Source organism: Delphinus delphis, chromosome 11 (assembly GCF_949987515.2).
Source record: "Delphinus delphis chromosome 11, mDelDel1.2, whole genome shotgun sequence".
NCBI lineage: Eukaryota > Metazoa > Chordata > Mammalia > Artiodactyla > Delphinidae > Delphinus > Delphinus delphis.
In genome coordinates this window covers 93,438,183-93,454,410 of record NC_082693.1, presented here as the reverse complement: position 1 = coordinate 93,454,410, position 16,228 = coordinate 93,438,183, and the positions used below count along the sequence as shown (strand labels likewise).

At 54.7% G+C, this 16,228-nt stretch overlaps 1 protein-coding gene across 1 annotated transcript in view; it reads right to left on the bottom strand.

The window, feature by feature from the left end:
* CACNA1I (calcium voltage-gated channel subunit alpha1 I) overlaps positions 1 to 16,228 on the bottom strand; it is a 106,816-nt gene that overhangs the window by 42,102 nt on the left and 48,486 nt on the right. The window contains exons 5-8 of the mRNA XM_060023965.2: positions 11,662 to 11,821; positions 5,344 to 5,659; positions 4,101 to 4,193; positions 442 to 748 (exon numbers count right to left, since the gene is read on the bottom strand). Coding sequence (XP_059879948.1) covers positions 442 to 748; positions 4,101 to 4,193; positions 5,344 to 5,659; positions 11,662 to 11,821 — 876 coding nt within the window. The remainder of the gene's footprint in view (positions 1 to 441; positions 749 to 4,100; positions 4,194 to 5,343; positions 5,660 to 11,661; positions 11,822 to 16,228) is intronic.

Sequence of the window (16,228 nt, the reverse complement as noted above, 5' to 3'; positions counted from 1 at the left end):
CCGGCAGGCGGCCACAGGAACCCATGGGGGATCAGCGGGGTGAGAACGGAGACAGGCTACAGTGGTGGAGGGATTTTATAGTTTCACAAGACTAAGGACAGGCTATTGTTCATTCTTTCAAGCGTGGTTCCCAGGGCGGAGGTTGAGTCTCTGTGCACACGTGGGATCCGAAGAAAATTCCTCCAGGGCAGGGCTAGGTCCCCCAAGCGCAGGGCTAGCCCAGGCCAGGCACCAGCAGGTGGTCAGGAAAGGGGGCAGGGAACCCGGGAGTGTGGACTGGAGCTACCAGGGGAAGGTCCGGGTTCTGAACTTGCTGGATGCCTCTGCTTGTGCTGGGAAGGCAGGGCACGTTTGCAAACAGTGCTCTTTCTGAGTCCCCAGCTAGAGGCACACGAGGCCTGCACAGGGCACCCTGGAGGTCAGGGGAGGTGGGCCACTTACTGTAGTGCCTGGGCTCCTTGACGTGGGGCTTGGGCTTGGTGGAGCCGGGTGCCCCCGGGGCCTGGCGCCGCCTCTGCAGGGCCTGGTAGAGGCCCAGGGCCCGGCGCTTGGCCTTGCGCAGGATGTGGCAGACGTACTGGAAGATCTCCTCGTAGCAGTCGCCGGGCTCGGCATAGCTGGCCACCGTGCTGGAGGACAGGTCACGCTGCCGCTGCTCCAACATCAGCCGGTGTTCCCGCTGCTTGGTCTCCGAGAACTGGGTCGCTATGACAACGAGGCACAGGTTGATCATGAAGAAGGAGCCCACCTGTGACCAACGGGAGGAGAGGACAGGGACAGAGGGGACGGTGGGGTGAGAGGAGGTGGGAGCAGGGGCGGGAGGGTGGGAGAGGGAGACGGAGAAGGAGAAAGAGAGACGGGGAGACGGCGATGGAGACGGGGAGACGGCGATGGAGACGGGGAGACGGCAACGGAGACGGGGAGACGGGGAGACGGCGACGGAGACGGGGAGACGGCGACGGAGACGGGGAGACGGTGATGGAGACGGGGAGACGGCGATGGAGATGGAGGGACGGAGGCAGGGCGAGAAGCAGAGGGATACAGAGGCCGAAAGGAAGACCGGAGGAGGGGCAGGGGCGGATCCCAGACATGGAACAGGGAAAGAGACAGCCAGAGACAGGGGGGTACAGACAGACAAGGGCAAGGAGGGACACCAGGGGAGAGTGAGACAGGCTCAGAGAGGACAGAAACGGAGGGTGTGGGAAGCACAAAGTGACGGGCGGGTGGGGACAGGGAGAGAGGAGGGGAGGGCGGAGCGCCCAGAGAGACGGAGAGGCACGGGCACAGATAGGGACAGGAAAAGAGCGCTGAGGCCTTGCTCTGGGAGGAGGCCGGGGCTCAGGACAGCGGTGGCCCAGGCAGCTCCCCAGGCCCCCCTGAGGCCTGCTTCCAAGCCCTCTCCCCTCAGGCCCCTAGGCCTTGGCCACGGCTGCCCTCCCACCTGGGACATCAGCGCTGAGGGCAGGGAGGGAGGCACAGCCCCCCTCAGGCTACCCGGGCCCTGAGTCGCACCCCAGCCCTGCCTTCACTACGGCCCTGACTTTGGGCCTCCAGACAAGAAAAGACAAGCTTCCCTCAGAAAGGGCTTAGCTGGGCATCTTTATCTGGGCTTGGATGGGGAAAGGCTACCTGGCTAGTGCTAGGAATCTGCCACCTCAAGTCCCAGGGCCCAGCTCCAGGGGCCACCGCAGGCAGAAGAGCCCCAGTTTCCAGAGGCAGGCGCCTCCCAGGCACATGCTAAGCCTTTGAACAGACTCAGCGGCAGACTCGCACCTGCCAGAGGGAGGGGGCAGTGTGCGTTTCACCCTTCTCCAGGCTGCCTGCCAGAAGGTTCCTGTAGGCCGCAGCCCCAGTCACTGATCCCCCTTCCTTCCTCTCCCCCACAGCATAGCTGGGGAGCTGGGGCTCAGGAGGGGTTGCGGGAGCGGGGGGGCTTCCTGGCCCAGAGGACTCTGAGAAAACCCCCTGCCTCTAGAGTAAGAAGATGCCTCACTCATTTGCTCTCTCCGCATTTCCTGGAGACCTGCTCAGCAGGCCTGTGTGAGGGGCGCGGACCCACCCCGTCCGCTGGGAGCTCACACCTGGCAGCCTCTACCCAGCCCGCCTCTGTGGCTGCTGTCCCTGGGTGACCCGGCAGCTCCCCATTCCCTCTGGACCTCCATTTCCCCATCAAAAACATAAGGCTCGGATGAGCTTAGGACTTCTGCACTCAGGAGTCCTGGGGACCTGCGTGCAAAGGCTGAGGACCCCTCACCGGCTGTGTGGCCCAGGCCAGACACCTCACCTCTCTGGGGCTCAGGGTCCACAGCTGGGAAACAAGCAGGTGGCCCTGCGTGGCCAGGGTTGTGAGGGTAAAAGAACGGCACAGTCGCTCAGCCTCTGCTCGCTGGATGCTGGAAAACTCAGCCTCCCCAGCCTCCTACCAGCACCCTTTCTCCCGTGACAGGGCCCCCCGGGCCCAGTAGTCGCAGCAATCATAGCAGCAGGACACGTTTATTGAGCATGTACTGTGTGCCAGGGGCTGTGCAGCCGCAGGCTCTGTCTCCTCTAACCCTCCCCAGGGCCCATGAGCCAGGTGCCATCACTGTGAGCTCAGGGGGCTAAGGGTCCTGCCCAGGGTCATGCTGGGAGTTACCAACCCCAGACTCCACCCCTAAATCCATGAGGAGAAGCCGATGAAGCGTCCTCCAGCCTCTCTCTGGAACTCAAGGCTCCTCTCGCAACCTCAGTGGTTCACAGTCCCCCCACTGCAGGATTCCGTCTGGCCTCAGGGTCTCTGTGAGGCGCCCCCTGCCCAGAAGGCTCTTCCTCTGGCTCTTCCCCCTCCAGCCTTTAAGGCTCAATTCTGCCATCACCTCCTCCAGGAAGCCTCTCCCTTTCCCTATCCCTCCTCCAAGCCGGGTGAGAGGCCTCCTGTGGGCTCCCTCAGCCTCTTGGGCTTCCTTCGGTGGTGGCTCCTAAGATGCAGGCTGGTACCTGTCTGCTGTAGCCCATCTTCCCCCACAAGGCTGTGAGCTCCCAGGGGACAGGGAGGGCCTGACTCACTGCTCAGTACCCAGCACTCGGCTCAGGGCCTGGCGCAGAGCAGGCTTCCCCGAATGTGCTAGGGAATGAACAAGCCAGTGGATGGACGGCAATGCTGAACAAAGCCTGGGCCCCTCTCTTTCTCTCTAGGGCGTCTCCTCATGGGTCCAAGGCCCCAGCACCCCCAGGAAGGCATCAAAGCTAAGCCAACAGTGGGGGTGTCTCAGGTTGGCTTCTGAGCCCCCGGGTCAAAGTCCCAGCAGCCCAGGATGGGCTGCTGCCCTGGAGTCCCAAGCGCGCTCTCTCCCACGGCCAGGAAACCAGAGATCCCAGCCCTGCAGCAGCAGGGGGCCAGCAGCGACTCTCCCAGGAGGGAATCACCTTGACATCTGGGGACTGCGCTGTGGCTGAAGCTGCGCCCGGGCGTGACAAGGTGGATGAGCTCGTTCTGGGGAGACCATGCAGGGGAAGGCGGGAGGGGCCGGCCAGACAGCGGGCCCTCTCTGGGGGCAGAGAGAACACCCCTTCCTCTCCAGGTCTCCCCCACAAGACAGAGCTGCCCGAGAGCTGGGAGTCCCTCCGAGAATTTCAGGGAGTTCTACCAGTTCACAACCAGGCTCAGCCGCCCCTCCAGACCCTGCCCGGGAACCAGCCCCGGGCTTCCGTTTCACAGCATCTCATCTTCCCACCCCAGGAAACGAGGGAGGTGCTGGAGCCCTTGAGACGCTCCCATCCTGAGGCTGCATCCCTACTATGGTCATAAAAGGATGTATTCCCAAAGACTACGAGGCAGAGAAACACAGGCAGGAGCAGCGGGTGGACTTAAATGCCCAGAAATGAGAAGAGAAGGCAATCGGAAGTGATGGATGCCTCCACGGCCACCCCGACGAGCTCCCTCAGCCACCCGCTGCTCGGCTGCATTTACAAACCGCCCCTCCTGCTCTCTCCCACTCAGCACTCGGGCTCTGCAGGGGCACCCTGGGGACTCCCAAAGAGCCCCGCCCCCACTCTGGGGTCCCCTGGCCCATGGGTCCCTGAGCTTTTGCCCAGAGAGCCCCAGCTCCCCTGACACTTACTATGATCAGCAGGATAAAATAGATGAAGTTGTAGAAGGAGTGCGCGTCCATCACGTAGTACATGATCTCCACCCAGCCCTCCAGGGTAATCACCTGCAGCCAGGACGGAGCAGAAGAGGAGAGCGAGAGCCTGAGACGGCTGAGCCTCCAGGAAGGCGGGCAGCAAAGGGGAAGCTGCCCCAGACAGAAGCCCCGCTGCGTGCCGGGACACTCGACACGTGTCCCCCCTCATACTTCTCCCAAGGGCTCCACGGGGCAGCCATCCCCATCCCCAACATGCAAGTGAGGAAACGGAGGCTCAGAAGGGTAGGACACTCGCCCAATGTCACACAGCCAGGAAGGAGTGGACGAGGGACTTAACCTGGTGCCTCTCGCTCCAGAGCCCCCCACCTTCCAGTCTTCCACACCAAGGCAGAAGGACTGGAAGCAGGGGGCCCTGGGCTGCGGCGCCAGCTCACCCCCTGGGCCACTCTCTGAGCCTCGGCTGCTTCTTCAGTGTGTGGGATCAACAGAGCCCACCTGGCAGGGTCAGGGCGCAGCTCAGGTGAGCCCGGGACGGGGGCTGTGAGAAGCCTGGAGTGACTCTGTCGCCCATGCGCTTTCCCAGAGAGGAAAGCAGAGGAGCCTTGGGCGAGACGAACGCCCAGCGCCCCCAGCACCGCGGTCTTGTTCGCTTCTGGCAAACGCACAGAGCGTTTGCCAGGTCACTGCCACCCACCCTCTCGGGGCCGAAGGGACCCAAAACGCAGCTGCTGGGCTGTGATCACATCACACCTTGCAGCTCTGAATTCTGTGATCCTGTTGCTCCCCAGAGCGAAGCGTGCCAAGCAGACCCCTCAGCGGCTTCTCAGCCACCACCCTCTGCACCTGCCCCATCCTTCCTTCTGACGACAGCAGGAAGGCAACCTTGACTGAGCACTCACTGCACACCAGGCTCGGCTGGCATCATCTGGTTTATTCTTCTCAGCCACTCAAGGTCGGGGGGCAGCTGTTATTACCCCCATTTTAGAGATAAGAAAACTGAGGCACAGAGGCATCAGGCAATACACCCGAGGGCCTACAGCCCTTTCTTCGAACCTCAGTTGCTCTGTCTGCAACATGGGCTGATAGTGCCTGTTGTGCCAGCAGGACGGGTAGGTTTCAATGACACGGGTGGCAAACCCCCAGCACAGAGCCCCGCCTGCCAGGTGAAGCTGCTCACCCCACCCAGCATGGGGGCCGGCGCCAGGCCCGAGGGCCCCACCTGGAAGATGACGATCCAGGCGTAGCCGATGTTGTCAAAGTTGATGGCGCCCTTGTGGGGGTTGGCGCTGCCTGTGCGGCACACATTGTAGTAGCGGTTCCAGTTGACACAGAGCCCACTGGCGTTGAGGTCCTGGCGCCCCGCCCCAAAGTCATAGACGTCATCCTTGGACAGGCAGCACTCGCGGCCCTGCTCCTTGAGCGGGGGAATCTCGTGGCAGCCCATGATGCCGTTGTCCCCCGACAGGGAGCAGATGAAGGGCATCTCGTCGTCCTCCTCCGGCTGGTAGTAGGGGGGCAGGGCCACATCCCCTTGTCTGTCCACAGGTGATGGTGGGGAAAGAGGAGAAGGGGAGGGGTCACTGCCACACAGCATGGCAAGACTGGCCCAACATGCCATCATCGCCTCCAGGCCTTCGCACATGCTGTTCCCCCTGCCTGGGACACCCTTCCCCCCCTCTGCCATGGTCACCAAAACTCCCACCTGCCCACTGTGGGCAGTTCCGGGGTCCCCCCCCAACACCAAGAGGGAGCCTTCCCTGGGGGAGCCTCAGGGAAGACTGGGCCCTGCACTCACCCCCGTTATTGCTCTTGGGGAAAAATGCACCCAACTCCCCTGGGCGGCTGGAGCTCTTTTAGGGAAAGGACTGGGTCTCAGCATCCCTAGTACCCACACACTGTGGTCGGAGCAGAGTAGGTGCTTAATATACAAATGCTGAATTTTGCTGATTCAACAGATGAAGGTAAGATACCTTCCTGCCCCACCCTCTCCCATCTATGTGACCTTGGGCTGGTCACTTCCCCTCTCTGGACCTCAATTTCTTCATCTGTAAAACAGAGATGACAATGCCTGCCCTGCCCATCCTGTAGAGCTAATCTATGATTCACTGCAATCCCAATCAAAATCTCAACATGATTTTGTCTATGAAACCTGGCCAGATGGTTCTAGGATTTATATGAACGGGAGAGCAGTCAATACAATTTTTTAAAAGAATAAAGATGAGTGGAGCGCAGTCCTCCAGGAGAACAAAATACTCTACAAGTATGATTATTATTAGAGTGTGGTATTGCAACAGGAACAGAAAGAATTGTGGAACATCACAGAGCACAGGGACAAACCCAGGTATAAAAGACAACTTAGTATATTATAGAGACACCTTTTGAGGTCCATGGGGAATGGAAGGACTAGTCAGTAAATGGTGTTAAGACATTTTCTATCCATGTGGAAAATAAAAAAGTTAGATCCTGGGCTTCCCTGGTGGCGCAGTAGTTGAGAGTCCGCCTGCCGATGCAGGGGACACGAGTTCGTGCCCCTGTCCGGGAAGATCCCACATGCCGCGGAGCGACTGGGCCCGTGAGCCATGGCCGCTGAGCCCGCGTGTCCGGAGCCTGTGCTCCGCAATGGGAGAGGCCACAACAGTGAGAGGCCCGCGTACCGCAAAAAAATAAAAATAAAAAAAAAAATAACAGTGAGATCATTTTACATCCATCCAAACAGCAAACATTTCAGGGCTGATAATATTGAGTATGGGAAGAGTGCAAACACGCTAATACACTATTGGTGGGAGTGTAAGTTGACATGACCTTTTTAGAGGGCAATTTGGCAACAACACCCATTAACAATTAACATGTAGACATCCAACCCAAATACATATGGTCCCCAGACAGTTTAATAAAGGCACTACTGCAGTTCAGTGGAGAAAGGATGGACTTCTTCATCAGTGGTGCTGGGACAATCGGTCATCCATATAAAAAATGAATCTTGACCCCAACCACAGGTCGTACTAAAAATTATTTGAAATGGAATATAGACCTAAATGTGAAAGATAAAAACAAGAAAGCTTCTAAAAGAAAACACTGGAGGACAGTTGGTAACCTTGGGTTAGGAAAAGATTTCTTAAACTGGATACAAAAAGCATACTAGGAAAATGATTGCTATCTGGTCTTCATTACAACTGAGAGCTGCTGCTTGTCAATCAAATGACACCATTAAGAGAGTGAAAGCAGAAAAAGAACAAAAAGAAAAAATTTTTAAAAGGAAAAGAAAAAACAGAAAAAATATAAAGGAACAAAATTTTCTAAAGAAATAAAAAAAATATTTTAAAAAGGAAAAACAGAGTGAAAACAGAAGAAAAACAAAAAGAAAAAAGAAAAAAATTTTAAAGACAATAAAAGAAAAACAGAAAAAATATATAAAGGAACAAAAAGAACTTTTTATTTAAAAAGAAATAAAAAGGAGAAAGAAAAAAATTTGAAAGAAAAATAACAAAATTTAAAATATTTTTTAAAAAAAAGAGTGAAAACAGAAAACTTAGACTGGAATCAAATATTTGCAATATATATATATCCACCAAAGGACTCAAATCCAGGATATAAAGGTCTGCTACAAGTTTATAAGAAAAAGAAAGGCAATCCAACTTTAACATGGCAAAAGACCATACAAACACTTCACAAGGAGATACACCAATGGCTGATAAACACACGGAAAGGTGCTTATTACCACTAGTCATCAGGGAAATTCAAATTAAAACCACAATAAGGCACCTCTGCACTCTCACTAGAATAGTAAAAATTAAAGGACTGACAATTCCACATGTTGCTGAAGGATGTAGGGCAACTGGAACTCTTAGACTTTGCTAGCGAACGTTTAGTGCAACCATCCTGGAAAACAGTTTGGCAAAATCTACTAAAGCCGGGCTTCCCTGGTGGCGCAGTGGTTGAGAGTCCGCCTGCTGACGCAGGGGACACGGGTTCGTGCCCCGGTCCGAGAAGATCCCACATGCCGCGGAGCGGCCGGGCCCGTGAGCCATGGCCGCTGAGCCTGCGCGTCCAGAGCCTGTGCTCTGCAACGGGAGAGGCCACAACAGTGAGAGGCCCGCGTACCGCAAAAAAAAAAAAAATCTACTAAAGCCAATAAACATATGCACTCCCTTAACCCAGCAATTCTACCCCTGAGAATTTACCCAAGAGAAGGAATGGCCATATCCACCCAAAGACATGGACAAGAGTATTCATCAGTCATAGAGCCAAAGAACCAGAAACCGCCCAGATCAACGGGAGAATGGAAAAACACATAGTGGTATATTCACTCGGCAGAATCCTCACAGCAGTGAAAAAGAAGGAGGGACTTCTCTGGTGGTCCAGTGGGTAAGACTCCACGCTCCCAAAGCATGGGGCCGGGTTTGACCCCTGATCAAGGAACTAGATCCTGCATGCATGCTGCAACTAAGAGTCTGCATGCCACAACAAAGATCCCCCATGCCACAACTAAGACCCGGCACAGCCTAAATAAATAAATAAATAAATATTTTTTTAAAAAAATAAGTAATCTAGAGATGATTTTTTTTAAAAACATGAAAAAGGAAATACACAAGCAACAGCTTGGATGAACCTCACAGACACTGAGACAAAGATGCAGACACAAAAGGTAACGGCCTATATGATTCCATCTAAAGAAACCTCAGAAACAGGCAAAGGGAATCTATGGTGATAGAGGTCAGAATAGCTGCTACTTTGGGGTGAGGGGGAAGGTGACTGGGAAAGGGCAGGAGGGAGCCTTGCTGGGGACAGTGAGTTTCTCAGGGTAGATTTACAGTGATGTGCAACCCAGGTTAAAACCTCACTGAGCACTTAATAGCTGTGCCTGCTACTGAGTGTAATTTATACCTTAACCAAAAAAAGTATTTTAAAAAAATGGACACAGGGGCATACCTCGGTTTTTTTGAGTTTTCCTTTATTGCACTTCTTACAAATTGAAGGTTTGTGGCAACCCTGTATCGAGCACGTCTGTCGGCGCCATTGTTCCAACAGCATTTGCTCACTTTGTGTCTCTGTCACGTTTTGATTATTCTTGTAATATTTCAAACTTTTATTATTATTATATTTGTCGTGGTGATCTGTGATCAGTGATCTTTGCTGTTACTATTACAACTCACGGAAGACTCAGATGACGGCTAGCATCTTTTGGTAATGAAGTACTTTTTAATTGGGGTATGCTCTCTTTTTAATATTATTGCACAATCAATAGACTACAGTATAGTGTGAACATAATATGCACTGAGAAACCAAGAAAGTCGTATGACTCGCTTTACTGTGGTGGTCTGGAGCCAAACCCGCAATATCTCTGATTTGACTAGACATTATGAGTCTAGCCATTGATCACAAAGATCGCAAGCATACACGATGCTCCCTGCAGGCTTGTATGTAAGAGCAAAAACTTGGAAACCTCGCAAGGTCCATCAACAGAAGCTGGCTCGCCAGCTTCTTATTCATTCGTGGAATAAGAAACACTGATGAAAAACACACTCAAGACACGCTGCCAGAGCCATTCTCAGTTTTAAAACCTGTCTGGGGTGTAAATAGTCGTGTGTGTGCATTAATGCCTAGACAGAATCGGCAAGAAGGGACCAGATGCTTTGCAGAGGACACCAGACCAGGGCTCAGATTCCGGGCCCTGCCACTTCCTAGCTGGGTGACATCGTCCTGATTCTGTGCTCATCAAGAACACTCCGAATGACCACCTGGGGTCTCCTGAGGGGCTCATGTGCCTGGAGGGATGCTTCGCGCACACTCCCCGCGGGGCAGTCACAGCGGGCTTTAGAGTCAGGGGAACCCAGGTTCTAATTCTATCTCTCACTTCGCCAAGCTGGGTGCCCTGGAGCAAGATTCTCCTCTCTCAGCCTCCGTTTCCTGGTCTCCACAAGGGATCAAAAGTCAAGCATCACCTCCACGGCCCCTGTCACACAGAAGCGCTTCATCCTTGCTAACCAAGTAAATAAACTGGTCTAGAGATACCCAACAACCAAGAAAATAAACGCACAAGTGACATAATTGCAGACAGAGATAGTGCCAAGAAAATCAAGCAGGATAAGGCAATAGAGGGTCTGGGGGAGGGGGATGGTGAGGGAAGGCCTCCAGGACAAGGCGACATCAGGGCTGAGCTGGGATAATGAGAAAGCGGCCATGTTGGAATGACCTAGAGAAAGATCCATATGGCACGGAGGGGCCTGGATGAGACCTGAACCCAAAGCTGAGAGCTCATACCTACCCGTCTCCATCTTTGAAGGCCAGACCAGGAGAAGCAGGGTCCTCCTCTCCTGCTGCCCCAGGCCCTGACTCAGGGCCCACCTCTTCCAAATGACTCACACAGTGAGGGCACCCCTGCCCCCCACAGGGCTCTTACCCACAAGGATGCCCCGTCCCTGATCTACCCAGGTACCCTACTGTTCCCCCACAGTGATGGGCGGGTCAGTCCCCTTCCCCAGGCTTCCCCCTGGCTCTCCAGCTTAGCTCCATCCTCACAACCAACAATCAGGCCAAGAGGGAGGTCCAGCCCATGCCCGTGCAGTGTCCCCAGGGACAAGAACCGTCCCTCCTGCAGTCCTCGCTCCCCAGGGGCAGGAACTCCACCTTCTGCTGTGTCCTCGGCCCGAGCACGGGCTGGGCAAGAGCTGCCACTTGGATGAGTTTGTCGAGTGACAGGATGAATGAAAACGCTTTTTTACTTCAGTCTCCCTGGGGCCTGGCACACAGCAGGAGTGCACTAACGCCTATCAGTGAAACAAAGTGAAAGTATAGCCCTGTCCAAACACATATGGGCATGTATGTACACTCAGAGACGCTGCTTATCCCTCGTCGCTGAGATTCAGTAGATGTCACATTTCTCAGATAACTCAACGCAACTCCTCCAAGAGCGAAAGCTTGATTTCTGTTTACACAGCTTTGGACAATCATCTCTCGGAGGAGTTGCTCACCCCACTGCTTTTAGACACAAGTGGGCCGAATGCGAGCTGACCTTTCCCTGATGACTCAGTCCCCGATAGGAACGTCTGTGCTGTAATTAGAAAGCCAGTTTCCATGTCTGCTTTGAAGGTTTTCTGTCTCTATTCCTTGTTGTCCCCACTTCTGCTTGGATCTTAACCGCCCTCTTTCCTCTTACCCAACCTCCTTCTCGTTTGCTGCTTCCACTCTTTTGGTCCCAAGTCCCAAGTAAGTTAAAACTATGTGTTAAGTAAGAGTCACTAGGTACTGAATTAGCATCTAAGGGCCTATCTTGGGCTGGGGCTTTTTGATACCAATTCTGAGAGCCCAGAGGACTTCTGTGCTCATTCTGGTGTCCAGCCATTCATGAGAGACCTACCACCAACGCACCTGGGCACATCCCTTAATCTCCCTGCACCACTGGAAATAAGGATCGGGACCAGGTCTCAATGTGGAGACCTTCCTAGCCCTGAAACATTCAGTGCCACTGATGCCCCAGCTAAAGCTGGCCAGGAGCCCGGGGCAGGCGGGTACAGGGTGGGGGTGGGACTGCACTCACATTGTGAAGTTCTCCTCCAGGAAGCAGCGGTTGCGCAGCAGGCCCGCCCAGAGCTGCACGCCGATGATGCCAAAGATGAAGAAGACAAAGAAGCAGAGCAGGAGGACATTCCCCAGCATGGGCAGCGTGTCCAGGAGCAGGTTCACCAGGATCCGCATACCTGAGAGAGGGAAGGGTGGAGGGATGGGCAGACAGGGGCAGAGGTCCCAGAGAGGACAGAGGGAGAGCAGGGTTAGAGGAACAGAGAGGGGGCAGTGAAAGGAGAGGTGGGACATGTGGGCAGGGGCTCCTTACTGTCCTCAGCCTGCTCAGTGGCCACCAGACAGACTTCCTCCTTGGTACCTGCCCCTCCTCCCAGAGGCCACGGAAATGGCTCTGGGCCCCACGACACTTACACTAGATTCTGGGTGAAGAGGCAGGCATTTGTGGAGCACCTTTTATGTGCCAAGCGCCCTTCTGGGTAATGCACAAATATGATCTATGTGCCAAGCGCCCTTCTGGGTAATGCACAAATATGATCTCCTTCGTGAGGGTGGTAATATTATCCCTATTTTATAGAAGAGGCAACTGGAGGTTCCTAGAACTGAAGCTGCTCGCCCAAGGTCACACAGATAGGAAGCAGCAGGGTCTGGATTTAAACCAGGTGTCCTGACACCAAGTTAGCACTCTTTCCACAACCCTCAAGTACCCGGAGGCCTAGGACTGAGGCCAGCTCATCTCCCTATGCCCAGAATGGGCACAGTAGGAGCCTAATAAGTGTCCTTCATCTCCGGGGCAGTCAGTGGTTCCCTGACCTTGCCAGGACACATCAGTACCAGCCAAAACCACCCTGCTGACCCGCCCACTGCATGATGGAACCGGGCAGACCTCTCAGAGCCACCTACAGAAGAACCCTGGCCAGCCGAGGGACTCAGACCTGGCCTGATGCCAGAGGAAGAGGACTCTTCCTTTCCTAAGAAAAGGCTGCAATGAACAACCCAAGGCAGAGGCAAAACAGAAGGTGGGGAAGTGGGAGTGGAGACAGACATCCCCAGGGAGGGCGACGCGTGACCTGAAGCGGGCTTCAGGCAGGCATGGGAAGGGGGCAGAACGTGTGCTCCTGGGGAGGTCTGACATCCTGAAATGCCTCAGGTAGGGAAAGCCTGTGGAAAGCACATAGAGCTTTAGAGAGATTTACAGAGATTTAGAGAGATTCGGGTTCAAATCCTCACCCTGCTAGCCTCTGGGACCTGTGGGACCTGAACCAGTCCCTTCCCCTCTTGGAGGATAAGGTCCCTCAGCAGACGGGCCCAAGAAGACAGCAACCACTCTGCAAAGATTCCCCAGCTCAGGGCCCACAGCCAACTCTCAGCAAACTCCGGGGCTCCCGCCCCACAGAGGAAGTGGAGATGCTCAGCTTCCGGCACTGCTCCACACACTTACCACCCTTCACGTCTGTCTCCCCATCCTTCCCTTCTGCCCCTCCTGCCCTGGGCTGACCCATCTGCACCCTCCGTGCCCTCTCTCTCCCCGCGGGCTCAGTACCCCGGCTGTGAAAAGGACCCAGCTCTCCCAAGTCTGGGTGACATCATCCGCACAGCTTCAGTAACTGTCTGCATGTCACCCACTCCCTCCTGACTCCTCAGGAGTCACTGGAGAATCCGCAGGAATGCAAGCCCCAGACAGGTGGGTCACCTCTGTAGTTTTGCCCAGCTCCCTTTCCCAGTCCTATGAAAACAGCACCGATTCCCCCATTCCAGTCCTGTGGTTTGGGTGGGCTGACATGGAGATCACATGACCTAGGCCTGGCCAATCAGCATAGCCTGTTCCTCTAGCCTCAATGATTGGTCCAGGATGGGCACGTGACTCCATCCAGGACCAATGAGAGTCTGCACTGAGACTTCTGCTGGAACTACAGGAAAAGAGATGCTCTCTTTCTGCAGAGGTTACAAGCTGGGAGGAGTTAAGCCTGGAGCTGCTGGGGCCATTTGCCTCCCGGGAATAATGCCTGCCTGGGGTTGAAGCCAGCCCAAGGAAGGCAGAGCCCAGGACAGAGAGGGAGTGATTCCTGATAACACACTCTACAACACAAATCTGGGCACGTCATCATTATGTATGAAAAGTGCTGGCATTCTTATCAGTTACAGAAGCTGTGGTTTGTGGACCCCTGGCAGGTTGGGGGAGGTCCATGGAAGGACTACGGAAGGTCCATGAACCTTATGGAATTGCTGTAAAGTATGCAAGTATGATGCCATGAATTTTTCTGGGAAGAAGGTCCACGCAAGTGTCTGTGGCCCCAAAGAGTGTCAAGAGCTGGTGGGTCACCCTTGAGCGCACCCCCCCCCAAGATCCTGTGATTCCTGTGAACCCTGCCTACCTCTGTAGCCTCATCTTCCTCTCTGCCTCCCTCCGTCCCCAGTGTGCATGCTATGTCTAGCAATATCAAATTATTTAAAGTTCCATAAAGCTACCATGGGATTTCACACCTCCATGCTTTTTTATTCATGCTGTCCCCTCTTTCTAGAACACTCTTCTGCCTCTCTTGTGCCTGGCAAACCTCTATTCAGCCACCACATCTCAGTTAAGGATCTGCTTTCTCTCTGTGAAGACTTCCCATACCCTTTCTAAGCCCCTCTCCCGCTCTTCTGTTCTGGGCAGCCTCAGCATCTCTGACCCAGCCTAGGATGGACAGTTGGGCAGGTTGCACAACCTTGGAGGTACCGTTTACATCAACATCCAATCTTCTTCTAACCCTAGTGTGTAGTCATCTGTTTACCCTCCTGTCTCTTCCACTTGGCTCTAACCTCCTGGGGGCAGGGCCTGTGTCTATGTCACCTCAGTGTTCTTGGAACCCAGCAGGTCCTGGCCCAGAGCAGAGGCTCAGCCAACATTTATTGAATGACTGCTTGTGAATGAATGATGTGCTAAGTCATAGGGAGGGAGTGGAATATTGGAGAGGGGAGGATGGAAGGATGGTGACAAGGAGAACAGTGGCCCTGTCCAGATTTTTATTTATTCCAGGAGTGATGGCTGAGGTAGTTTTTTTTTTGTTTTTTGGGGTTTTTTTTTTTTTTTTTGCAGTACGCGGGCCTCTCACTGTTGTGGCCTCTCCCGTTGCGGAGCACAGGCTCCGGACGCGCAGGCTCAGCAGCCATGGCTCACGGGCCCAGCCGCTCCGCGGCATGTGGGATCCTCCCGGACCGGGGAACGAACCCGCGTCCCCTGCATCGGCAGGCGGACTCTCAACCACTGCGCCACCAGGGAAGCCCCTGAGGTGGTTATTCATGAGGGTAGTTATTTGGGATTTGCATCACAAGCTCTGTATGGAGTGATTTCCAATCAATAATTAATGCCCACCCCCATCCTCCCTCCCCACAAAACTAGGTCAGCCTCCTCTTGGGAAAGGCAGTGGGGCTCCTTTGTAAGCTCCTGCTCTCCAATTGAGAGCAAGCCAGGGTGAGTGAAGGCTCAATACCCCACCTCGCCACGTCTGCCCCCCGCCACTGCACGGTAGCCAGGGGGTGTGCAGAAGAGGGAAGCGAGAAAACAGAGCAAGCACCCTGCAGTCCATCCAAATGTTAATTCAGTTGCAGGCCTTTCTGATGCCCCATCATTCATTCACTCATCAAACACTTATAAATACTGTTGCATACGAGGCACGGTGCTGGGCACATGGGGAAACCAAAATCCTCATTTTTTTACGCCCTCATTTTTTACCCCTGCTGGTAGAGCTTGCAGTCTACCAGCAGGGGGTCAGGGGACCACAGTGTTGGGGAAACGGACCATGCCTGGGCAGTGAGGGCAGCTCCAGGCCCATTCCTGGAGGGGCTGACTCGAGCTGGGCCCTGCAGGATGCCGGGAGCTGTGGCAAAGTCGCAGAGGGGTGACCGTTCAGAGAGGGCATCCAGACTGTGCTTGGGGGGTCTAAGGAGGGCAGGGCTCTCTGTTAGGTGGCTGGTCAGGGTGGTCCATGGGCAGATTTCTAAACAGGGCGAGCGCTTGGTCAGCTCTGGGCTTTAAAGGGGAAGGAGTAATCCTGGAGGACAGGACAGAGGCAGGAGGCAAGCACGGAGGGCCAGGTGGCAGCTGTGAGAAGGGGTGAGATCAGAAAGGCCTGGAGGAGGCAGCTCCTCACCATCCCAGCCCCGCTTCTCCATGTCTGCTCCCCGGGCCCAGCCTGTGTTGCTCAGTTAATTACATTTCTCAGTTCTCCAGGACATTGAAATTCTGAAACGCTCCTGAGAACCTGCCAGGCTGGCTTCCCTGAATGGCAGCCCGGTCCCTCCTCCCCTCCTGCCACCCTCTGCTGAGCTGGGCCGCAGCTCACTTCACAGCCCCCCTGGGGCCCGGGGAGTCCCAGGGCCACAGAGCCACCACATAATTAGCTAATTAGGGGCTCAGAACGAGTTCATCACTTCCGTGCCAGGAAACAGGGGCTATGCGATTAGGGAGCCCGGGAGGACCCCGTGAGAGCCCAGCTAATCCTCCTTTTATGCCCATGGTCAAGTAAGTAATTAGCTAAGGCAAATCCGATGGTTCCACTCTGCCCTCATTTCCCCTGGCACTGTGTACAGGAGAGAGAGAGAGA